The 24,314-nt window shown below is 37.2% G+C and overlaps 1 protein-coding gene across 2 annotated transcripts in view; it reads left to right on the top strand.

Moving 5' to 3' along the window:
* LOC110856423 (myosin-VIIa) overlaps positions 1-19,652 on the top strand; it is a 33,322-nt gene extending 13,670 nt beyond the window's left edge. The window contains exons 1-57 of one of the 2 annotated variants that reach the window (XM_035856905.1): positions 717-1,051; positions 1,119-1,232; positions 4,258-4,315; positions 4,747-4,774; positions 4,868-4,928; positions 5,685-5,811; positions 5,907-5,957; positions 6,425-6,553; positions 6,629-6,738; positions 6,835-7,072; positions 7,584-7,658; positions 7,726-7,799; positions 7,872-7,955; positions 8,029-8,255; positions 8,326-8,375; positions 8,662-8,833; positions 8,900-9,168; positions 9,248-9,309; positions 9,527-9,572; positions 9,641-9,798; positions 9,931-9,980; positions 10,068-10,224; positions 10,719-11,136; positions 11,629-11,901; positions 11,963-12,016; positions 12,432-12,559; positions 12,619-12,756; positions 13,022-13,065; positions 13,138-13,334; positions 13,422-13,516; positions 13,576-13,669; positions 13,761-13,840; positions 13,923-14,006; positions 14,117-14,136; positions 14,232-14,247; positions 14,328-14,468; positions 14,567-14,651; positions 14,713-14,768; positions 14,843-14,945; positions 15,029-15,226; positions 15,303-15,419; positions 15,501-15,603; positions 15,786-15,847; positions 15,918-16,064; positions 16,397-16,768; positions 17,270-17,460; positions 17,539-17,752; positions 17,833-17,898; positions 18,034-18,096; positions 18,170-18,266; positions 18,345-18,410; positions 18,497-18,528; positions 18,597-18,645; positions 18,725-18,771; positions 18,856-18,929; positions 19,001-19,057; positions 19,128-19,652. In XM_035856905.1, coding sequence (XP_035712798.1) covers positions 980-1,051; positions 1,119-1,232; positions 4,258-4,315; positions 4,747-4,774; positions 4,868-4,928; positions 5,685-5,811; positions 5,907-5,957; positions 6,425-6,553; positions 6,629-6,738; positions 6,835-7,072; positions 7,584-7,658; positions 7,726-7,799; positions 7,872-7,955; positions 8,029-8,255; positions 8,326-8,375; positions 8,662-8,833; positions 8,900-9,168; positions 9,248-9,309; positions 9,527-9,572; positions 9,641-9,798; positions 9,931-9,980; positions 10,068-10,224; positions 10,719-11,136; positions 11,629-11,901; positions 11,963-12,016; positions 12,432-12,559; positions 12,619-12,756; positions 13,022-13,065; positions 13,138-13,334; positions 13,422-13,516; positions 13,576-13,669; positions 13,761-13,840; positions 13,923-14,006; positions 14,117-14,136; positions 14,232-14,247; positions 14,328-14,468; positions 14,567-14,651; positions 14,713-14,768; positions 14,843-14,945; positions 15,029-15,226; positions 15,303-15,419; positions 15,501-15,603; positions 15,786-15,847; positions 15,918-16,064; positions 16,397-16,768; positions 17,270-17,460; positions 17,539-17,752; positions 17,833-17,898; positions 18,034-18,096; positions 18,170-18,266; positions 18,345-18,410; positions 18,497-18,528; positions 18,597-18,645; positions 18,725-18,771; positions 18,856-18,929; positions 19,001-19,057; positions 19,128-19,277 — 6,543 coding nt within the window. In that variant the 5' untranslated portion in view covers positions 717-979 and the 3' untranslated portion in view covers positions 19,278-19,652. Of the gene's footprint in view, positions 1-716; positions 1,052-1,118; positions 1,233-4,257; positions 4,316-4,746; positions 4,775-4,867; positions 4,929-5,684; positions 5,812-5,906; positions 5,958-6,424; positions 6,554-6,628; positions 6,739-6,834; positions 7,073-7,583; positions 7,659-7,725; positions 7,800-7,871; positions 7,956-8,028; positions 8,256-8,325; positions 8,376-8,661; positions 8,834-8,899; positions 9,169-9,247; positions 9,310-9,526; positions 9,573-9,640; positions 9,799-9,930; positions 9,981-10,067; positions 10,225-10,718; positions 11,137-11,628; positions 11,902-11,962; positions 12,017-12,431; positions 12,560-12,618; positions 12,757-13,021; positions 13,066-13,137; positions 13,335-13,421; positions 13,517-13,575; positions 13,670-13,760; positions 13,841-13,922; positions 14,007-14,116; positions 14,137-14,231; positions 14,248-14,327; positions 14,469-14,566; positions 14,652-14,712; positions 14,769-14,842; positions 14,946-15,028; positions 15,227-15,302; positions 15,420-15,500; positions 15,604-15,785; positions 15,848-15,917; positions 16,065-16,396; positions 16,769-17,269; positions 17,461-17,538; positions 17,753-17,832; positions 17,899-18,033; positions 18,097-18,169; positions 18,267-18,344; positions 18,411-18,496; positions 18,529-18,596; positions 18,646-18,724; positions 18,772-18,855; positions 18,930-19,000; positions 19,058-19,127 lie in introns of those variants that run through there. The other variant, XM_022104905.2, reaches the window with a different exon arrangement.
* The last annotated feature ends 4,662 nt before the right edge of the window (positions 19,653-24,314 follow it).

Genomic DNA, 24,314 nt, shown 5'->3' with positions numbered 1-24,314 from the left:
TTATGGATCAAATGGATGTACCAGTGGCCGCGGAAGCCGTGGGGACATTAACATTGTAGGATAGAGGAGGGAGGGGTTTATATAAAATGGGCAGATTTTGCGTACATCGAATAACCGTGGGGACATTGTCCCTCAACGCTTTCGCGGCGACTGATATGTACATACGTATTATGCACCTGTAATATTTAGCCGGATAAATTTCCTCTTCCAATAAAAGAGGGGTATGTCTCAATAATAACAATAATAACACCTGGATTGACGCATGTATGAAATAATGGAGGATAAAACATTATTCGAGATTTATTAATAATTTTCCCGTCCGAAAAGTAAGAATTAATCCCATTTTTAAATTACCGTGATGGAGGATTTGATGACTTTGGCATTCATCGTTATCGTCCGGCATTCCTAATGTCGTCATCCGAACGTGTAATTAAAAGTGCTTCACGGAAGGGTATACATACATAATTTTGCTACATATTTATCAATATTACGTATGATGGACGGCATACATACATAAATTGTGTGTGTGTGTGTATACGTAATTCTGTCATGTTTGCAGAAGAATATATGTAAGTTACAATTATCGCCATTCGTATTTAATATCATCGAGATATCGCAAATCACCTCCCCGATAAGAGCGAGGTGCGATATTGCTATTCATATCGATGTCACTGTCACATTGCGTTCAGAGAACAAAACTTAATTTGTTGGATAGCGTGGTACAGATATTTCTCTCTTAATCAAATTTACACACGTACAAAGTGAGTGAGTGAGTGAGTAATCATTTACCTGACATTTATTTCATTGCGTGGGCAGTTGCATTGCAGTGGCATTTTTGCATGCACGACAGTAAAAGGACCATTGTTTCCTGAGTGGTTGGTTTTGTTGAGTGAAATTTGCAATGTGTGCAGTGTGACTATCATTGCAAATTTAATAATTAACTAAATACCGTAAATTTGCGAAATTTACTTGAACAAAGATGACGCGACAATTCATTGATCCTGAACTTGCTGCTTCGAAAGAGCTTGAGAATAAGCAAGTGTTCATTTTGGTAGGAGATAATTTAGCGTTTATAACAAACTTATGTAATAAATACTGATTTTTTTTGTGTTCCTCAGGGCGATTACATTTGGATTGAGCCAGTGTCGAACCGGGAATTCGATGTCGCCATCGGCGCAAAAGTTGTCTCTGCGGAAGGTCGGAGAATTCAAGTTCGCGATGATGATGGGAAGGTAAAGGATTTTTATTTGTGTGAAAAATTAAAGTGTGAAAATCATGAATGTCGAATTAAGCACGTACAGATACATAGATTTGTGGGGATAAAAAACTCGTGATAAGTTTTTGAGGGTGGTATAAAAAGAACGCTTGTAAGGTGGGTGTCCAATTTCTCACCATTTCAAAAGCTTAAATATTGTGTTTGAAATATTTCAATTGACTCACAAGGGAGGTTTGTCAGCGGATGCTCTCCGATTTTGGGAAAATTAGTGTCAATCGATCGTAAATTTAATGAGTATGAAATTTGCGAAAGATACGATCTACCATCTCCCAATGGGCACGTTTGACAGAGATATTTGCATCCGAAGAGGAGAAAATGCGTAATAAATTTGGTAAGTGTATAATTTGTCGACTTTAAGACGCATTTTCTCCCCTTCGGATGCAAATATCTCTGCCAAACGTACCCATTGGGAGATCGTGTCTTTTGCAAATTTCATCCTAATTAAATTTGTCCTCGATTTACACTAGTTTGCTCGAAATCTGAGAGCATCTCCTGGGAGACCTCCATTATGAGTTGAGGAGATGATAGATGGAAGTACATAGCAGGATGGATGATAGCTTAGCTTGGTTGTAGCCTTGTCGAATTTTTCAATAGATAATTGAGATCATTTTATCGCACAGAACAATTCATTCACTAATGAAATGACATGTGGTGGTGATGCCAATGCCAATTTTATGGGTACATTCTGCTATCAAGCAAAGTCTGCACTGCATCATTAAATTCTTACCTTCATCGAACCTGTCGGTCGGATGGAAGAATGATTTAGATCAGCTGAACTGAACCAAGTGTGAAAGTAATAATATTTGGTCATAGGCAGGATTGTTCTGGGTACGTTTCCGTTATCGGAATCGATGCCCTGTTCCTACCGCATACTAAACAAAAAGGGATGAATCATATTGCAATTACATATTACATATGTATGTACATTGCAAAAAGAACCTTGTAAACGAGTGTAAAGAAGTAGAGTTAAAAAAGCTATTGAGATTTACTTGAAAATGACTAAGGTTCAATTTACCCTTTGACCTCAAGCCAGGATCACCTTGACCTGAATTTTGACGTCAGGGACCTCACTAGACGGTCAAAAATTAGAAGTACAAATGCCAAAACGGGGTTTCATTATGTTAAGGCGTTCTGGAGACGGACGGACAAAACGAAAACATAAAGCGGTAGTAGTAGCTGACGCTTCTTAATAATGATACTGATAGGAATCGTCTTGTTGCCCATGTCTGTATTTGACAAGAAAAAAATGATCTCATATAGGGACCAATGATCCTTCTGCTTACTTCTTTTTTACACCGAAAACATAAAACTTATGCAAACCTTAAGTAGATGAGAAGTTGGATTAGGGAAGAGGACGACTAAAACTTTAATGGCTGGTCGGTCCCTGGCTGGCGACTAACGACTGACTTTTGTGGGATGGTCAAGCCATTAATTGTTTTGTTGTCACTGTAAAGAAAAAAAAGCCCGACCTGAATAGCAAGTAGTGTGCTATTTACTCATCATTCTTCTTTCATTAAAAAGTGGCAGTTGATAAACAAGAAAAGCATAATTTCAATTTTATTATTATTAATATTTGACGGCCCGGCTGTCATAATAAATAAATTCGTACTTTATTTGTGTCATGCTATGCAATATTTTGTGTGCTTTTTGATTACTACCAAACCAATGATCAATTTAACTACTTATGTAAATCATACGTAAGGCTTGAATGAACTAATCCCGTTAGGCATCATCATCATTTTGCAAAAGGACAAGTATTTACAAGCAGATATGTAAGAGCTAGTAGACTGCGAGACAGATATTTCATACAGGGGCCGCGGAAGCCGTGGGGACATTAACATTGTAGGATGTGGGAGTACAGTGGCCGCGGAAGGTGTGGGGACATCTGGGGACATTAATCTTGTAAGACATTGGAGGGAGGGGTTTATATAAGATGGGTAGATGATGGGGACAGCAAATAACCGTGAGGACATTGTCCATCTGTCTGTCCCCACGCTTCCGCGGCCACTGTTCTTTTGCTATTATCATCACTATGGAGCATATACATACAGTGGCTGCGGAAGCCGTGGGGACATTTGGGGACATTAAGATTGCAGGATAATAGGGAGGGAGGTGTTTATATAAGATGGGGAGATGATGCGGACATCGAATAACCGTGGGGACATTGTCCCTCTGTCCCCACCCACGCTTCCGCCGCCACTGATTTCATAAATACGAAACAGGTCTATTTTATGTATGCACTAACTTTGTTTGCATTGTAAATATGTGTAATATGCATGTGCCAAATTGTGATTAACTAACTGCACCTGATTACTTTTTTCGGAAGCTAAAGCTGAGATTTAGTGCTTATTTTAATATTTTCCCTGGTAGTATTAACTTTGCAAACAAATAATCCTCTCTCGACGCATGCATATTTACACATTCATACTCTTTCAAAGTTTGCAGAAACTCGGTCAAATCGTCCTCATGCATATGGCATTTTGCACCAAATTGTAATTTTGCATTAGAAAAAAAGTCTATACAAAATCTGTCTGGTTGACTGAATTCGATTAGCTTAATGATGATGAAGAAGGTGCTGAATTTGCGCCTACTTATTTATTACAGTTAACAGTTGGTGAGAAATGTAAATATTTACTCAACCAAGCACTGCAGCATCGATTCTGTGTTATGAATTTATGTCATTTTTAAGACGGTGTCGACAACAGTGAGTGACACAAATTCCGCCGGTGATATGGTTTTTAAATGGCGCATGAGAAAATTAAGCGACAACTGTGCAAGTAATTTGGTATTCTGACACTTTCTGTGTTAGGCACACTTTATGTATGGGAGTCAATTCTGACGTTAAATTACTGTCAGTCTAAAATGGGTTATAAATTCCATTATGACTTTTTACCTGTATGAATTAATGCTGCTTAAAGAATTGATTTTTTTAAAGATATTGAAGCCTGACTGATGAAATTAAAACTATGTTTTCCTTGTAGGAAGTATGGCTTACTCCAGAGCGTCGTATCAAAGCGATGCACCCAACATCCATTCAAGGTAAGGAATATGCAAAATACTTGTTTTTTTAAATGTAGGACTGGATAATTCATCGTCAAAATGAGCACATTTTAAATCATTTCTCGGCTCTGGGAATTTATTTTAAAATTCTGGACGATAAATTTATAGAGCAGGGAGTTGCCAATTTTTTAGAAATATACACTCCAGATTTTGACACTTTTTGAAGGAGGAGATCTCAAGGTTGAGAAGCCTTCAGAAAAATTGGAACTCATCGAAACTGGCTTAAAAAACTTACCGGCATTCCATTAATGAACTCACTGACTACAAATTTGTCGTCCAGAATTTAAAATAAGTTCCCAAAGGCGAGAAATAATTAAAAATGTGCTGAATTTGACGATCAATCATCGAGTCCTACGTTAAGAATAAAATTTAAAAAAAACATGTCTTAATCTTATGATTTAACCTTTTAGGAGTGGAAGACATGATCTCTCTTGGCGAGTAAGTTGGGCATATCTTTTGCAATATTTATTGGAGATTTTAGAGCGACAATTAAAATTTCCTTATCATTTCGCATCTCCTCTTTCTTTACAGCCTGCACGAAGCTGGGATTCTACGCAATCTTCTCATCAGATACAATGAAAATTTGATATACGTATGTACTGTAGCTCGTTTATATTTTTTTAAGTTTACAATGAGAATCTCATTTATGTGAGAAAATCTCTAGTTCACAGTTTCTCATTATCATCGTGTCTACCCCGTAATGGGCATTTGCTCACGGCCACGGCAATCACGGCTTAAAAAAACGTCTACGATAACAAATCGAACTATGAAGCACGTCTCTCTCTCTCCGTAACTTTTTCGGACTAAAAAAGACGCACACTGACAGTGGCCGCGGAAGTCGTGGGGACATGTGGGGACGTTAATATTGTAGGATGGGGGAGGGACGGGTTTGTATAAGATGGGGAGATGAGGGGGACATCGAATAACCGTGGGGACATTGTCTCTTCGTCCTCACGCTTCCGCGGCCACTGCATCATGTACATACATTTGAGTAGCCTGAATTCTCCCAGTGGCTGCGGAAGCTGTGGGGACATGTGGGGACATTACCATTGTAGGATAAGGGAGGGAAGGGTTTATAGAAGATGGGGAGATGATGCGGACATCGAACAACCGTGGCGACATTGTCCCTCTGTCCACACCCTTCCGCGGCCACTGAATGCGCCCTGACGTTGTTGTTCACTTAGAAAAGTTGATAACTTAATTATTTTACCGAATAATGGCCGGATTTATTTATTTATACCGTGGTTAGTCCATCGTTCTCCGCTCAGCACGGGGTAGACACGTTTTGTTGTACAAAAGAGATCTTATAAATTCATGACCACCACTTTTTTTCTGGGGACGTATGCAGACCTACACTGGATCAATTTTAGTGGCCGTAAATCCATATCAAATTCTTCCCATATATGCAGCAGAACAAATCAAGTTATACAAAGATAAGAAAATTGGAGAATTGCCACCGCACATTTTTTCCATTGGTGAGTAAAGTAAAAATTATTATTATGGAATTCATCCCCAGGAGCGAAATTTGCCAAATTTGGATGATTTATTAAAAATCTTGGTTTAATTTTAGGTGATAATTCTTACGGGAATATGAAGCGGTATGGACAAGACCAATGTATCGGTAAGTGTAGTAATCGCAATGCATATGAAATTGTTTAATAATCCCGAGTAGAAATTAGTGTGTGGAATTCTGCAGTAATTGACAAAGGCTCGATGCATATTCAGCATAATTTTTCGGCATAATTTTTGGAACATAATCGTGCAAAAAAATTTGCATGGGTTTTATTCTGCAAAATTTTTGGTACAAAATTCTGCAGAAAATTTGCATTGGTTTTACTCTGCATAATTTTTGTTACATAATCCTGCAGAAAATTTGCATGGGTTTTATTCTGCGTAGTTTTTGGTACATAATCCTGCAGAAGATTTGCATGAGTTTTATATTGCAGAACGGCATAGTTTTCTGCACAAATCAATTTGCATACAGTTTTTCGGCAGAAAATTGCCTAATATTTCTGCAGGAAGGATGTTCCAATTTTTACTCGGGATGCATATTTCATTAATTAATTTTTTTCATCCATAAAAACGCAGTTATCAGCGGAGAAAGTGGGGCTGGGAAGACGGAAAGTACGAAACTGATTTTGCAGTATTTGGCCGCTATAAGTGGGAAGCATAGCTGGATTGAGCAACAAATTTTAGAAGCCAATCCGATCCTTGAAGGTAATTAAGCACGGCTGTTTATGAGTTAATTCTTTAATGAGAACGATGACTAATAAGTTTCCTAAATTTTTGTAGCATTCGGGAACGCCAAGACAATTCGAAACGATAATTCGTCCCGTTTCGGGAAATATATTGATATCCATTTTAACAAAACTGGAGTCATTGAAGGGGCCAAGATTGAGCAGGTACATAAATATTTAGCTGGATAAGTATTAATTTCATGCTTATCATGACTGGACACGTGCTTAAATTGGTAATCTTACTCTTGTTTTTCTTTGCAGTATTTGCTCGAAAAGTCTCGAATCGTGTCACAAAACTCGGACGAGAGAAATTACCATATATTCTACTGCATGTTGGCCGGATTGAATAAGGAGGAGAAGGCAAAGTTACAGCTGGGCGAACCCAACGCGTACCGATACTTGACGGGGGGTGGATGCATCACGTGCGAGGGGAGAGATGACGCCGCAGAATTTGCAGATATTCGGTCCGCCATGAAAGTCCTCATGTTTTCGGATGGAGGTTAGATTCCTTTACAAGACAAAAGATTTGCATGTTGGTTAGACTTGGGCAACATACTTTGGCGAAAAAGAGTATGTATTTTGAGCTCGGTTCTTCCCAGGGTTTGAATTTCCAGGGGGGTTACACCCACAAAAAGGCGAGAATCTGCATCGAGAATGCAACAGTCCTACGAAAACACTGGTTTTATGAAAAAATTAACTTCTTATCGCTGTCAAAATACTTTGTTATTACGATTTTTTTTAAATAACGTATTTTGACCGTGATAAAAATGTAATTTCTTCACAAAACCTGTATTATCGTAAGACTAAGCTGCCGTCTCAGTGCAGATTCTCGCATTTTTGTGGGTGTAACAACCCTAGAAATCCAAACTTTGAGAATAACGGAGGTCAAAGTACGCATTATTTTGCCAAAGTATTTTGCCCACGTTTGATGTTTATTACATGCAAAATCCGATATGAAAAAGTCAAATACTTTTTTTACTAATTTTTTCTTTCATTTATTTCATACACAGAAATCTGGGAAGTGCTTAAAATCCTGGCAGCACTTCTTCATTTAGGAAATATCAAAACTAAGGCTGCTGTGATAAGTATGCAAAATAATAACAATTCTTTACTAGGGTGTGGATATGAATTAATTTTATGTATGAATTCTAGATAACCTCGACGCAACTGAAATATCTGACATGGTTAACGTTGACCTAGCAGCTACTTTACTTGGAGTCAATCGGGTAATTAATAAAATTAATATTTTTTCAATCGATTCAGACTAAATTAATGACATTTATCGCTCTAAATTTCAGAAATCTCTGATTGAAGCTCTCACAAGCAAAACGATTTTTGCACATGGAGAAACCGTGGTTTCGACCATGTCCAGAGAACAAGCGGTACGTATTTTGCCCAATTTTATGGAAATATCAAATCTTACTTTTCTAAAAAATGTCATCGTTATAAATTTAGACTGATGTTCGAGATGCCTTCGCCAAAGGGATCTACGGTCGAATGTTTATCTGGATTGTGAGCAAAATAAACTCTGCCATTTTCCACCCGAAAGCTGGTTCTCACTCGTCCATCGGAGTCTTGGACATTTTCGGTTTCGAAAACTTTGACAATAATTCGTTCGAGCAATTCTGTATCAACTATGCTAACGAAAATCTTCAGCAGTTCTTTGTTCGTCATATTTTCAAGTATGTTCGACTATGCAAATAATAATTGGGAAATTTTATATGCATAACAAATATGATGATGTAATGGTAGGTTGGAACAAGAGGAGTACAACTTGGAAGGAATTTCTTGGAAACATATTGGTAAGCACATAAAAAAAGTGTTATTTATTTGTATTAGTAAATTCCTGGTGGGCAAGTGAAAAATCGTTTAGAAATCGGAGCAGAATGACAGCCAATTCGTAAATTTGCTACGAACTTGTTGCGATTCGGGGGTCACTCCAAATTCGCGAACGATTTTTTTCGCCGTGTCCACTGGGCTAGAACAGTTATTTTTTGCCAGTATCTGAGTTAAAACAAGAGATATTCACAGGCATGAAATTAGTGTCAAGCATTATTCTTTACATGGATTTTTTATTATTTTTTTCAGAGTTTATCGATAATCAAGAAGCCCTGGATCTCATTGCTATAAAACCATTGAACATCATGAGCTTAGTTGATGAAGAGTCCAAATTTCCCAAAGGCACTGATACCACCATGTTGGCCAAGCTGCACAAGACCCATTCCGTTAACAAGAACTATCTTAAACCTAAATCTGACATGTAAGTCAGAACATAATTCAAAAATTAGATAATATGAAATATGTAAATCATTATGATTTTTTTCAGAAACGCCTCTTTCGGCTTTAACCATTTTGCCGGCGTGGTTTTCTACGACGTTCGTGGTTTCCTGGAGAAGAATAGGGACACATTTAGCGCCGATTTGCTCGGTCTTATCGAAATTTCGAACAATAAATTTATTCAGATGTTATTCCATGATGATATCGCGATGGGGAACGATACGAGAAAAAGGGCCCCCACGCTTTCATCCCAATTTAAGAAATCGCTCGATTCTCTTATGAAAACGCTGAGCAACTGTGCCCCCTTCTTTGTTCGATGTATGTACTGAGATTTTTTTATGGCAGTTTTTCATGCATAATTCTCACCTGCCTAATTACTAATTACAATATTTAACAGGTATCAAGCCAAACGAGCTAAAGAAACCGATGGTGTTTGATCGTGAACTTTGTTGCAGACAGGTATTTATTTACGAATGCGCAGTGGCCGCGGAAGCTGTGGGGACATTAAAATTATAGGGGAGAGAGCGGTTTATATTGGCACATGATCGGGATATCGAATAACCGTGGGGACATTGTCCTCACTCCGTTCCGCGGCCACTGCGAATGCAATAATACAATTTAATTTTAAGCAAACAAATATGCTTCAAATTAACTAAATAATTACTCCATTTAACAGCTACGATATTCTGGTATGATGGAGACGATTCGAATTCGTAGAGCAGGTAAGAGTAATTACAGTCATATACAATTTGCAATTATAAGGATAAATTAATATTGATATGATTTTCAGGTTATCCTATTCGACACACCTTCCGAGAATTTGTGGAGCGGTATAGATTTTTAATTAGCGGAGTGCCCCCCGCCCACAAGACGGACTGCCGAGCAGCGTCCTCCCGAATTTGTCAGGCCGTCTTGGGAAAATCAGATTATCAATTGGGCAAAACCAAGGTGAGTTCGTCCATAATTAAATTGACAATATTGTATTTACATATTTAATATGTAAATGTCATCATATTCTGAGGAAATTTCAGAACTAATTTACATAAATATAACACTCTCATAATCTCATCAATTGAACAGGTGTTCCTGAAAGATGCGCACGATCTTTTCTTGGAACAAGAGCGAGACAGGTAACGAATTATTTATGGGATTTTTCTTTAGAGTTTTGAGTTTGGAATTTTAATTTTTGTATTTTTTTCTGGTTTTAAATAATTTAGAGTCCTCACAAAGAAGATCCTTATTCTGCAGAGGAACATTAAGGGTTGGTATTACAGAAGGAGATTCCTAAAAATGAGAGCAGCTTCGGTCATAATTCAAAGAAATGTGAGAGGTTACCTGCAGAAGAAGAGGTATCAAAAGATGCGGACTGGTTGGGTAAGTGACCCCTGACCTTGACCCTCAAACTTACCCTTAATAATAGTATCACCCTATTGAACAGTAAATGCACTCTCAATTATTATGCTAAACCCAGACCCAGACTACACTTTACCTTAATTGAGTTAACGTTACTCTGGATTAATTTGTAGTATAGTTTGTTTCGTGGGTTCGATTTCTGCTTTATTCCATGAAAAATCCTGAAAAATTCACACCGTCTGTAAAAAAAAATGCTCTAAAATTCCCGGAAGTTAAAAACTTCTTCAAATGCTAAAAATTCCCAAAAATGTTTAAAACTGCCTAAAAATGTTCGAAAATTCCTGAAAACTTTCTCCCGATTTCCTGACAAGCGCATTTACACTACAAATCGAACCCATGGTTTGCTTAATATAGAAAGAGTGCATTTACTTTCAAACGGGTTACATGATTTTTAAGTGTGTTCAATCCGCAAGTATTATGTCTGAAAACATGGCAAAATTATGAACAATTTTCAGATGAGGTTGCAAGCCTTGATCCGCTCGAGGGTTCTGGCCCATCGATTCAAGCACTTGCGCGGTCACGTGGTCGGGCTTCAAGCCGTCTGTCGAGGTTACCTGGTTCGTCGACAAGTCCGAAGAAAGCGCTGGGCTGCGCTAAAAATTCAGTCGCACATCCGCCGAATGATCGCCCAGAGACAATACAAACGAATGAAGTTTGAACACCGGGGAAAACTTGAGGCCCTCAGGTTACGTGACCAAGAAGAAAAAGAACTGAAAAAGCAAGGGAACAAACGTTACAAGGAAATTGCAGAGAAAAATTACAGAGAAAGATTGATGGCACTGCAACGAAAAGAAATTGAGATTGACCGTGAAGACAGATTAATTATTGACACGAAAAAGATGGCGATTGAAAATGCGGCACGAAAACAAGATGGTACGTGATAGGAATAAAATGATGCTATTATTTAAATAAATTATGCTATAGTTATGTAAAATGGAGGTTTTCCAGCGTATGCTTTCAGATTTTGGGCAAATTAGTGTCAATGGATCATATAAATTTAATTAGGATGAAATTTGCAAAAGACACGATCCCCAATGGGCACGTGTGGCAGAGATATATGCATCCGAAGAGGAGAACATGCGTCCTAAAGTTGACAAATTTTGCACTTTCAAAATTTACTGCGCCTTTTCTCCTCTTGGGATGCAAATGTCTCTGCCAAACGTGCCGATTGGGAGATCGTGTCTTTTGCAAATTTGATACTAATTAAATTTGTAATCGATTGACACTAATTTGCTCAAAATCTGAGAGCATACGCTGGAAGACCTCCATTCTTAGTATTCCTCGTGTAGCATTAGACATGCAAAATAGCTACACAAACATGCAACGGATAGATCCATATAAATTTTTGTCATTCCAAATTTACAGAACCTGTGGATGACTCAAAATTAGTTGAAGCCATGTTTGACTTTCTTCCTGATAATGCATCCGAAGCAGCTCCCCCGAGTGCGTTTCGAGACCTGCCAAACCCTCCCAAAGCGGATGAAGACATTTACTCAGCGCCCGAAATCCCCCGAGATATGGAAGATTTGTCAGAGTTCAAGTTTCAAAAGTTTGCAGCAACTTATTTTACGGGAAATACGAATCATCAATATTCCCGAAGACCTTTGAAGGCGTCTCTTCTACCACTTGTCACACCTGGTATTTTTTAAAAATTAAATTTGAGTAAAGTAAAGTTTTAACACGAGAAATTTTGTCACAGCGGATCAACTGGCAGCCCAAGCTTTGTGGATTACCGTGTTACGATTCATGGGAGGTAACACTTGTTGCACAAATTCTTACAAGGGAACCTTTTTTCAAGCTACATCGGGATTTTGAAGCGAGTTATGTCAAAAAATCAAGCTAAAAATTGTGAATCACATGACACTCATATTTCCTTTGAATGGCCATTTTAAAGAAAAATATTGGGGGGCAAAGTCACGCGCCAGCCTTGTTTTTCGAAAAATCGAGAGAGAATTAACTCGAAAATTGAACTTTACCGACAATTTTTTTCTCCAAAGGGGCCATTCAACGGAATGATAAGTGTCCTGTGATTCCTAATTTTTGGCTTGATTTTTTGATATAACTCACTTCAAAATCCCGGTGTAGCTTAAAAAAATGGTTCCATTGTTAGTTATCTGCTTAATATTGGACGAATCAAAAAATTAAACTTTTTGTTTCCAATTACCAAGATTTGCCTGAACCACGATACCATTCCATGGAAAGGGACACAACCTCCGTAATGTCTAAAGTCACGGCGACACTTGGCAGAAATTTTGCACGGTCCAAGGAATTTCAAGATTTGGGCCTAGAAAATGTGGTAATTTAATTAAATTGACGATATTTTGTTTGCACAAATATTAATTTAAGATCTTATAGGACGGCTATAACATTAAGCAGAAGCCACGATCTATCCGCCACAAGTTAGTATCGCTAACATTGAAAAGGAAGAATAAGCTTGGGGAGGATGTACGCCGAAGGCTTGAAGGGGACGATATTGCAGCGGATTCTTATCAAGTATGCAAATTTGTAGTAGTATACCATTTCAGAGGTCAACGCCGACCAATTTTGCGGCGGGGGCGGCGCCAATTTTGGTAATTTTTCGTCGTTGTGCGGCGTCCAACTGTTAAACGAATAGAAAATCAAATTTAGGGGGGCGGAACGAGTAAAATGCCACTGACGCCATACGGGGCGTCGGCGTTAACCTCTGTACCATTTACTATTTTTTGTGGATTCTTGTTCTTATTAATCAAAATTTCCAACTTAATTTCCAAATTTTTAGTCCTGGTTGGAATCACGGCCGACTTCCAATTTGGAAAAACTCCAGTAAGTTTGTTAAAATGATAAATAATTAAAATATGAAACATTTATACATATTTTTTTCAACAATTTCAACAGTTTCATAATTGGTCACGGGATTTTGCGGGCGGAACTGAGAGATGAAATATATTGTCAAATTTGCAAACAACTTACAAATAACCCATCAAAGTCGTCCCATGCAAGAGGATGGATTCTACTTTCGCTTTGCGTTGGATGCTTTGCACCCTCGGAAAGCAAAGGATTTGTCAAATTTTTAAGAGCGTTTATTCGAGAAGGTAAGTTTTTGAATATTTTTCAAAAAATATTCAAACAATTTTTTTGTCTGATTTGTTTAAAATCTCTACATACCATATTTTTCTTAGGGCCTCCGGGTTACGCCCCGTATTGTGAGGAACGTCTTAAACGTACGTTTAACAATGGGACAAGAAATCAGCCTCCGAGTTGGCTTGAGTTACAGGTGAGAAGAAATCGGAAATTTAATTTTTGCAGAGTTTTTTATTAAATTATATTTTGCAGGCAACAAAATCCAAAAAACCCATCATTTTGCCAATTACCTTTATGGACGGCAACACGAAAAATCTCCTGGCTGATTCTGCAACAACGTCGAGTGGTACGTTTATAAATTTGAATATTACATATTTATGTAATAATTCAAATGTGGTAAACTATGTTTTTCCTAAAAATGTTGCATTTATTTTCAGAACTATGCAATCAACTAGCAGACAAAATTTCTTTAAAGGACCAATTTGGCTTCAGTTTATACATTGCGTTGTTTGATAAGGTGAAGAAATATTTTTGATGAAATTGAATATATTTTATGAAGGGCTGAATTTCACTGTAAATTTCCCCTTATAATTCTGTAGGTTTCATCACTTGGGAGCGGAAATGAACACGTTATGGATGCCATTTCACAATGTGAACAGTATGCTAAAGAACAAGGAGCTCAGGTAAATAAGTGGTGATTTACTTCATAAATTGGGGTTTCTAATCTAGGATTATGTATTTTTAATATATTTCATTCTATATTTTCTAAAATTATTATTTTTGAACTCAACAGGAGAGAAATGCTCCTTGGAGGTTCGTAAAAAAATGATTTATTAATAACGCTCATTAAAATTTATGTCGAGGTTTATTTAATGTTTAACCTTTAATTTTTTCTCGCACATTTTTAGGTTGTTTTTCCGTAAAGTGAGTAACCTTGAAATATGCAGCATAAATAGATCGTTTCCTGAAACGAATTTTGTACTAAAATCGACTTATCCTGACAGGAAATCTTTTCGCCGTGGCACGACCCCTCTGAAGATGCAGTGGCCACGAATCTAATCTATCAACAGGTCGTGAGAGGCATAAAGTTTGGGGAATATAGGTGTGACAAGGAAGAGGACTTGGGAATGATTGCGGCACAACAAGTATGCTTTTTTGAAAACATTTTTAAGAAACATTTTTTTTCTGAAATAGAAAACAAAATTTAAATCAAAAGCTATAAAAATTCGCTTCTTCTTTACAGTATTACGTCGAACATGGAACGGAACTTGTCTCTGATAAATTGAACGCCGCAATTACCAGTTACATTCCAGACTTCAGTCTAAATGGTAGCGACTAAAATTTTACATTTTCTGAGATTGAATGTATAAATCATAAATTGTTTTGCAGCTTCAGAAAAATCGGTGGAAAAATGGGTGCAAATTGTGACTGCGGCTTTTAGACGGGTAATAAACCTGTATTTAATGAACAATAAATGAGGAAATGCATATCTAATTTCTTCAATATATGCACTTTTTAGACGGGGTTAAATAAAGATCGAATGGATCTCCTCCGCGTTAAGGAGGACATCGTCGCCTATGCAAAGTTCAAATGGCCATTACTCTTCTCAAGATTTTATGAAGGTAATAAAGAGGTCGAACTTTACACAAATGTCTTATACCCAATGTGTAAATCTGTAATATGTGAATAATGTAATATTTTTCAGCGTTTCGATATTCTGGTCCAAATCTACCAAAGAACGATGTCATATTGGCGATAAATTGGACCGGGATTTACGTAGTTGATGACCAAGAACAAGTTTTATTGGAACTATCGTTTCCGGAAATCACAAATATTAGTACAGAAAAGACGGATAAGATTTTTGGAACCACTTTCACCCTTTCCACGATACGAACGGGGGAAGGTATGTAAATTAAATTAATGGATGTTTATTAATAATTTGAGTGTGTGACACATATTTATGTAACTTGTTATTGTAGAGTTTACCTTCCAAAGTCCAAATTCCGAAGACATTAAGGATTTAGTTGATTTTTTCTTGGACGGTCTGAAAAGGCGATCCAACTTTGTAATTGCAATGCAAGACTATAAGCCACCAAGTAAGAAAATTCTACTAGATCACATGATTTACCAAACTTATGTCTATAAGCATCAGTATAAATTCGATATCATAATTTCAGATGAAGGATCCAGTTTCTTAAGTTTCTTGAAGGGCGACTTAATAATTTTGGAGGATGATAACTGTGGCGAAACTGTTCTCAGTTCTGGATGGAGTGTTGGAAGGTGCATTTTATCATTAATTCTTACAAAATATATTACAGAGATGGCGAATTAAGGTTTTTACACTAAAAAACGCTAAGTTTATCATAATAATTTTTGTGAGAATTTAGCATAAAAACGATTAATTTGCAATCACCATATTATAATAAAAATCCAATACAAAAGTTTTGTTTTTCTTTATGTAGATGTGAACGTTCCGGAGAAAAGGGAGATTTCCCCTCAGAAACGGTTTATGTTCTCCCCACAGGTAAAACAACTCAACTCATTTGCATAACGTAAAAATTACTTATTTAGTATGACAAACGAAATTTGTTTAGCTACAAAACCGCCTCCCGACATTCTCGAACTATTTAAGACGGAAGACGGTGGGAAAAGATTTGCTTACTCTTATGCCAACGGGGTCGACACTTTAAAAGAGAAACCACACACGCTTGAAGAGTATTCAATTGAACATTTCCGACCAGGTAAGTATTTGCATTTTGGGACAAAATCGGTGCACACAAAAGGACATGCCGTTCTATACTTTTGCAATTTTGTATACATTAACTGGGTAGAAAAACCGCAGCCCGGCATGAAAATTTGCCAGGCAAAGTGGCAATAAACGGCTTGCCATTTTGCCAAAATTTCTGTTTTGCGGTACAAAAAAACCGCAGCCCGGTATGAAAATTTGCCAGGCAAAGTGGCAATAAACGGCTTGCCATTTTGCCAAAATTGCCGTTTTGTCGCAGTACCAAATTGAGCAATATTATTTTCGTACATATTTCACGACTGAACTAATTAATTATTTTTTATACAGCTCCGAAGCGCACAATCTCCAAAACGCTTACACTTTCCTCTGCCCGACGCGCTGGACGAGACGAGCTGTGGCGTCACTCTAGAGAACCGATTCGTCAACCACTACTAAAAAAGTTACAAAATAAGGAGGGGCTCGTGGAGGATGCCAATTTCATTTTTACCTCCATCATGAAGTACATGGGAGACATTCCGCATAAACGTTCGAAAATTGGGAATGAGCTAACCGATCAAATTTTCGACCCCCCGTTAAAACAAGAAATTCTCCGGGATGAAGTTTACTGCCAGGCGATGAAGCAGTTGACGGATAATAGAAACAAGTTTAGTGAAGAGAGAGGATGGGAATTAATGTGGCTAGCGACAGGGCTTTTTGCATGTGAGATAAATTTTGGGGATTTTTAATAAATGAAACTTTGCCATTTTTAAATTTTTGTCCAAAAGAAGTAGTTAAAGTAGAAGTGTACAAATTTTTTTGTTAAAATAGCTCCGTTCTTGTCAGGGTTTGGATTTCCAGGGGCTATTACAAATAGAAGAGAATTTGCACTGAGAACACAACAGTCACACAAAAACATAGGTTTTACTTTACGAAACTAACTTTTTATCGCTGTCGAAATACTTTTGTTTTTAAAAAATCGCGAAAACAATGTATTTTGACCGCGATAAAAAGCGAATTTCTTCACAAAACCTGCATTTTCGTAAGACTGTTATATTCTCGATGCAGATTCTTGTCTTTTTGTGGGTGTAACATCCCTCGAAATCCAAATCCTGCGGACAACGGTGCTCAAAATATTGTACTTTTACAAAGTATTTTGCCCACCCCTGGAAATTAGTGTAGCATTTAAAACAATTGTGTAAAACTATTACGATATTTTTCCAGGTTCTCAAACGTTGATGAAAGAGTTGACGCAATTCTTAAGGACACGACGCCACCCGATCGCACAAGATTGTTTACAGAGATTGCAAAAAACTATGAAAGTTGGTCAAAGAAAATATCCACCGCATCAAGTCGAAGTGGAAGCAATTCAACACAAGACTACACAGATTTTCCATAAAGTCTACTTTCCTGACGTGAGTTTTCCTAATTTCTTATTTTATTTACCTTAAATACACGGATTATTAACTAAACGTGGTAATATTTTGTTACAGGATACCGACGAAGCTTTCGAAGTGGACAGCAGCACGAGGGCGAAAGAATTTTGTGCAAATATTGCGGAACGATTGACCCTCCGGTCTCCGGAAGGTTTCAGCTTGTTTGTCAAAATTGCAGATAAAGTAATTTCCGTTCCCGAGGGGGATTTCTTCTTTGACTTTGTAAGACATTTAACCGACTGGATAAAAAGGGCGAGACCTTCGAGAGATGGTACGCTTAAAAATATATATAATCGCATCACACGTATTTTTTACAGATAATTTTTAAAATGCGTGACTTTCTTTGTGTAGGAACGATACCTCAATTTACATATCAAGTATTTTTCATGCGAAAATTGTGGAGCAATACGGTTCCAGGTAAAGAATGATTGATTTGAGCAATAATTATAACCGACATGAACTTTATGTACAGTACAAAAGTTGTACTGCAAACAGTAGTGAAATCACTTTGTATCATCTATGAATAATTAATTCACCTTGTTTTGCATGCAGGGAAAGATAAGATGGCAGATTGGATATTTCACTATCACCAAGAACTACCCAAGTACCTCAGAGGTAACTTATCTGACCTTAAGAGAGCTTATCAAACTACGGATTATTTGCTAATTCAAGTATTTTAATTTTATAGGCTACCACAAATGTACGAAAGAGGAGGCATCAAAACTAGGTGCTCTCATTTATCGTGTCAGATTTGCAGAGAGCAAACAAGAGCTGCAACAAATACCGTGAGATAACAATTATAATAATTAAGATTGCCAGTCTCATGTTAATAACTCTGAAATTTTGTTGATACAAAAAAACAGGCAAATGCTTCGAGAGTTGATTCCTGCAGATTTAGCAAAGCTCCAAAGCACAAATGACTGGAAAAGGTATGTATACAAGCAGATCACTCTCGTGATTTACAACTTTTCGAATTTTAGTTGTCGAATTTTAAAATATTTTGTATTTTCAAAAGGTCAATTGTTGGTGCATACAATCAAGATGCAGGTAAATAATATATATCTTAATTTAATTTATCCAGGAATTTAACTAAAATTGTATGATTTTGTCCGAAGGCATGAACTCGAACGATGCAAAAGTCAATTTCTTGAAAATTATTTACCGGTAAATAATTTTAAGCTAATAGTGTTTAGAATATATCTATAAATTGCTAATTAATTCTAATTAAACTATGTATGACCAGATGGCCAACATTCGGATCGGCATTTTTCGAAGTTAAGCAAACTACGGGTAAGATAATAAAATTCTCATTCTTGAGAACAATACATCAATCAACAGTATACGTAACGTAACATTTTTTATGACTTTTTCCAGACCCTAGTTATCCCGAATTACTACTTATCGCAATAAATAAACAGGGTGTAAGCTTAATTCATCCGCAAACAAAGGTGATTTATACTAAACTCTAGCCCTTTTAAGGTTTTGTAAAATTAAATTCTTATTTTTTTCTAATTTTCAGGAATTACTGGTCACTCATCCCTTCACCAAAATTTCGAATTGGTCATCAGGAAATACGGTAATTAAAATTTACACGGTAAAATTACGCATTTTTACTAATTATCTTACATATTTATTTTACCCTTTAGTACTTTCACATGACGATCGGAAACCTGGTCCGAGGTTCAAAACTCTTATGCGAAACTTCCCTCGGATACAAGATGGATGACCTTCTCACCAGCTATATTTCATTAATGCTTACCAACATGAACAAACAGCGTACTCTACGAGTCAAGTAGTTTATGAATAATTATTAATTTAAGTAGTTGAATCGTAAAACTTGTTACGTACGTAGTTTCGAAAGTAAATTAAATTTATTATCTATACATTTCTAAATCCATCATGATTGATTTTAGATTTGTCGTCGTTTCACAAAATACTTATCATGTTTTCACATTCTTCGTGGGTTTTTAATAGCTAATTTTATAGTAGGACATTGCGTTACATAGATATTGTTTGTGCTGTGTTACGTTATATATTTACGTAGAAATGTGTAACGTAGTAAATTCGTACTGCGCTAAATTATTGGAAAAACAGTGTTAAGAAGATGTTTTTTAAGCGAGATGAGACATTGCAAAATAAACGGTATAATAAATCCTATAAATGAAAAAATTGCACGTGTTCGTTATCTGCATAGATAGATCAGTTTAATTGCTGTTTTGCTGTACTCTTATTTTGCATACGGTACATAACTTTTTGATTAAAATCACTTGAATATCATGACTCTGAAAGCGAGACATGACGAGAAATGAGTGCTAAGATTTGCAGAACAGGACAGAACGTCTGTCTGAGAACGTACGTAGATATGCTTAGTGGTCGATTGATGACTCTTTCCACGTGTTTTTCTGTCCCCAGCAATCCACCTTGACACAGTTGGATTGGAATTGGAAATTCAAGCATGTATATGAACTGCTCGAAAACTATTAATTCTTCTTCACTTTGAACGAATTTAATGTCCCCGTGTGTGTATAATTTCTGTTGCTCATGAGTATTTGAAATAATGTGGAACATAAAACCGCAAGTCCCATAATAACTCAGACGCTCATGTCACGGAACAAAAAGACAGCGCATTATACATACATAAGTCGTGATGGTAGAGTTTTAAGGCAGTAAAAATTTAGTACACACTCGTACAGTGGCCGCGGAAGCTGGGGGAACATGTGGGGACATTAACATTGTACATAGGATAGGGGAGGGAGGGAGGGATTTATATATAAAATGGACAGATTATGTATGAGGACATATGAATTTATTAACATAAACATTTATAAAACATGAAATACACAATATTGTATGGGGACATCGAATAACCGTGGGGACATTGTTCCTATATTTCCGCGCCCACTGGGCACTTAACTATTTACATGAATTTTAGACAAGTAGACACCAGATTCATCATACTCAGGATTGTTTTCAGCCTTTCAGTTAAAATCATGATCGTGAAAAATATAAAAAAATCACTTTTGTTAGATAAGTACTTGTCATACACATGTACATAGAAGGTCAAGGATATCGCGATTTCTGAGTATTTGGAACGAACGAAATAAGATGATGCCCCAAATCATCTATGTACGTAGTGGGGTTTAGTCTAATAAGTGTCGTATATAGCAAATTGGATTGCACGGTAAATGATTATTTGCAAAATTTATCACGTCTGTGCACACAGAAGAGACTTGTTCTTTAAGAGATACGTACATACAACGAGAACCTCATCAAAGCAAAGACAGAAGAAAGAACATTACATAAGTTATGTATGTATGTATGTACGTAGTCTGGTCGTTATAGTTAGTTAAAGCCGTTGTTGATATTAAACCAGCGAATGAATAAAGAATGGGGTATCAAATGACGGGGAGTTAAGCGTAGGAGTCACTTTCTGTCTCGGTAAATAAGAATTCAAATGCGGGTACATTGGTACATATTCCCATTCCATTACTACTGAACCTTTCAATTCGTAAAAAATTAAGAGGAAAAGTTTTCTATTTTTAGGCATCCCTCATCATATATCGTATAATTCGTATACTTATTTCTATGTATATGCAACTAGCCTGTCATGATTTAAACCTGAAATAAATATGTAAGATTTCATGGAATGAAATTAAAGTAAGGAGACGTGTTTGTTTATGTGAGGAAAAATATGGAAAATAAATACGTAATCAAAGCAAAAGTGCAAAATAAATGTTTAGGTTTGCGCAATATAAGTCGAATTGTGTTGACTTTTCCTTAATTTGTGACGTTTGGTTTGGTTTTGTTGCAAAAATTGGGAAACATGTTTGGAAGAAAAGTACTTGGGAAGAAGAAAGTGGATGAGTCGTTGCTAATAATGGAGGTCTCCCAGCGTGTGCTCTCCGTTTTTGAGGAAATTAGCGTCAATCGAAATTTAATTAGGATGGAATTTGCAAAAAGGCATAATCTCCCAATGGGCACGTTTTGCCGAGATATTTGCATCCGAAGAGGAGAAAACGAGCAGCAAATTTAGAAAGTGTAAAATTTGTCGACTTTAGGGCTCGCTTTCTCCTCTTTGGATGCAAAAACCTGCGGATTTGCAGATAATCCAATTTGCATACTTCCATATTATCATCGATTTACGCTAATTTTAGCCAAAATCTGTGTGAGCATACGCTGGGAGACCTCTATAGTAAGAGTCGAGTTGCATAACCACATTAAAAAATTCTTGTATCTTCTTTACACTAGAAAATTGCTCTACTCTCTGACTCTCCTCGTTCTTTTTTACCACCACACCAACTATTTTAATGAGTGTGTGCCTGAAAGTTAAATGAATCCTGTCTCCCAATAATAATTTGTTGTATGTAGAGTCAGTTTCACCTATGCATGTCTTCTTCCCCTTTACCACTTTGAAACCATCGTCAACCCGTAATTTTAAAAAAAGCAGAAGCAAGGAATTGTTTTCCATAAATGCGGAACTTAATTAGATATAGACCCCAACTAATTGTGAGGGGAGGATGATGATGCCACTCGGAATTTGGAAGAACATTCCAAGCACGAATTGTTTATTTTATTTTATTCACGAATGACATGTGCACAATGTCTCATTGTTCATAACCGGGTGTTCCAAGCAGCATTCAACGGGTACGTTTCCACCACCACTACCACCCACCAAAAATTCAGCCTCACCGACCGACAAAGTATGTGCTTATCTATGGCATGTGTAACATCAAAGTAGTCACTCATTAAACCTATGATCTTTCACAAATTGCTTGGAAAAATATTTTTCAATGACACATCAACGAAACAATCTTTCAACAAGGGGCATCTTTCAACTTTTAATTTTTCAAGAGGAAGAAGAATCGGTGCGTGAAGGAAGGCAGGCAATCATGGCGAAAAATCAGCGTACGGGGAGACTTGACTTGACAGCCTTAAATTTCAATTTCAAAGTCAAACTAGAGGCAAGATTTAAGACCCGTTGTCTGCACACAGATATAATAATAAACCTTGAAGAGATCACTTTTCAAGATACAATTGGACAGAGCAATTTTTTACGAGATGGGATGTCAAGACATGAAACTTGCTTAATGGAACATGCATAAAGTTGAGCTCGGCTATATAACGAGGCAAACTTATGTAGATACATACACCGAACCGCAAAAGCCGCGGTATTAATATATGTATGTAAGGTAAGGTCGCTTGTTGTGTCAATCTCGAACCCGGCCCTCCTTTGGGAGAGATCAAATATTAGGGAATTCGGCAGTCAGGCATGTCTCGCAGGGTTTCGGATCTTGCGGGTTTGCAGGTCAAAATACATGCAAAAAAACACTTTCTCCCCGTTATTCCTTGCACGTGGTTATTTCCACCTGAAACACGTGGTCAGCAGTGACTACTACTTTCACCCAGTGTTTCATTTCTTGCGGGTTTTGCGGCATTTTTTGCCCGACGAAGCAAGCCACGCAAGCAATACGAGGTGCAAGAAACTGGGAGAAAGTGGGAGAAATACGCGCCATCTAGTCACGCGACGTACGAAGTATGCGCGGCGGGGCGTCGTTTCTTATGCCTTGAATTTTTTGCAGGTCAAAATACCTGCAAGAAACCGCTTTCTTGCCCTTATATCTTGCAGATGGTTACTTACTTCTAGCCGAAACACTGAATTCTCTCAATGCATGCATGTATTCACTGACTGTTGACAGTGAATATTTTTGAAAACTTCTTTAATACAACTACCACGTCTTTCGAAAAAGTTTGCCTTCTCGTTCAGTTCGAAGGAAATGATCATCATGCATAGAAGAAGATTGCGCATACTTTGAATCGTATTTAGTTTGTTGCTTAGAAAAGATGAAAAGACTAACTAGAAATATTTCTAATCTGTGGCTCACTCTTATTATACAGATGAACTGGGTTGGGTATGGGATAAAGTACTGAAATACCTCCATCAATATCCGTCCAACCAACAACACAGACACAGACAGTTGATTTTGTTTGCGAATTGGGAAAAGTAGGCAATGTACGTACGTAATCTTGTTAAGAAGAAGATAGCTCATCGAATTACATAAGGCTCCGTTCTCTCTCACTCGCTTTATCGACAACATTTAATCGTATCTACTAATCGGGTGGAAATAGGACTTAACTACCGGTCGGAATGCGAGTTAGGAGATCTTTATCTGGAAATATGGTCCGACTTTTTGATGAATAGTTCCCGAAATCAATCCTGCTGCTTAATCATGTCCCACTTATTACTCGAGATTCGAGTTCATCGTCATCCTAGAAATGGAAAGTCTGAAATAATCGAGATTAATATTTTGCAATTGTACGTATAAAGGAACTCCGACGATGACGACGACTACGACCACGACGACGATACCATGTTACACATACCCGTATATAATAATCTGCATACGGAGAAGGGCGCTGGTCCAAATTGCTTCGCTTTGAGTCATTGCCAACTGAATAGTCTTAATTTATCCTTAGAGAAAATCATGCAGAGTGTCTCTGTCTCGGAGTACAAATATGTGGAGATGCAATGTGCTCGGAAAAAGTTGGTCTGTCCCCCAGAGCAGAGATAAGAAGAAGACGAGTCACTCGCAACATAAACGGTACGATGACTCGCACTTCGTCTCGCTTCTCTCTTTCTGTATGTGCATGCCTTCCATTTCCTTGTGTTGTTCTCTTCCATACATACTTTGTGACTGAGAAATTCGAAAGATGAGATGCAGGAAATCAACGTGGTGAGAATGATGTGGAGAGAATGAGAGTGGATGAAAAGACTGTAAGGAAAAAAGAAAAAACGTACGAGTGTGTGGTTACACTTTTAAGCGCATACTTACTTA

This window comes from Folsomia candida, unplaced genomic scaffold (assembly GCF_002217175.1).
Source record: "Folsomia candida strain VU population unplaced genomic scaffold, ASM221717v1 Fcan01_Sc015, whole genome shotgun sequence".
NCBI classification, from domain to species: domain Eukaryota; kingdom Metazoa; phylum Arthropoda; class Collembola; order Entomobryomorpha; family Isotomidae; genus Folsomia; species Folsomia candida.
This window is presented reverse-complemented; position numbering and strand designations above follow the sequence as displayed.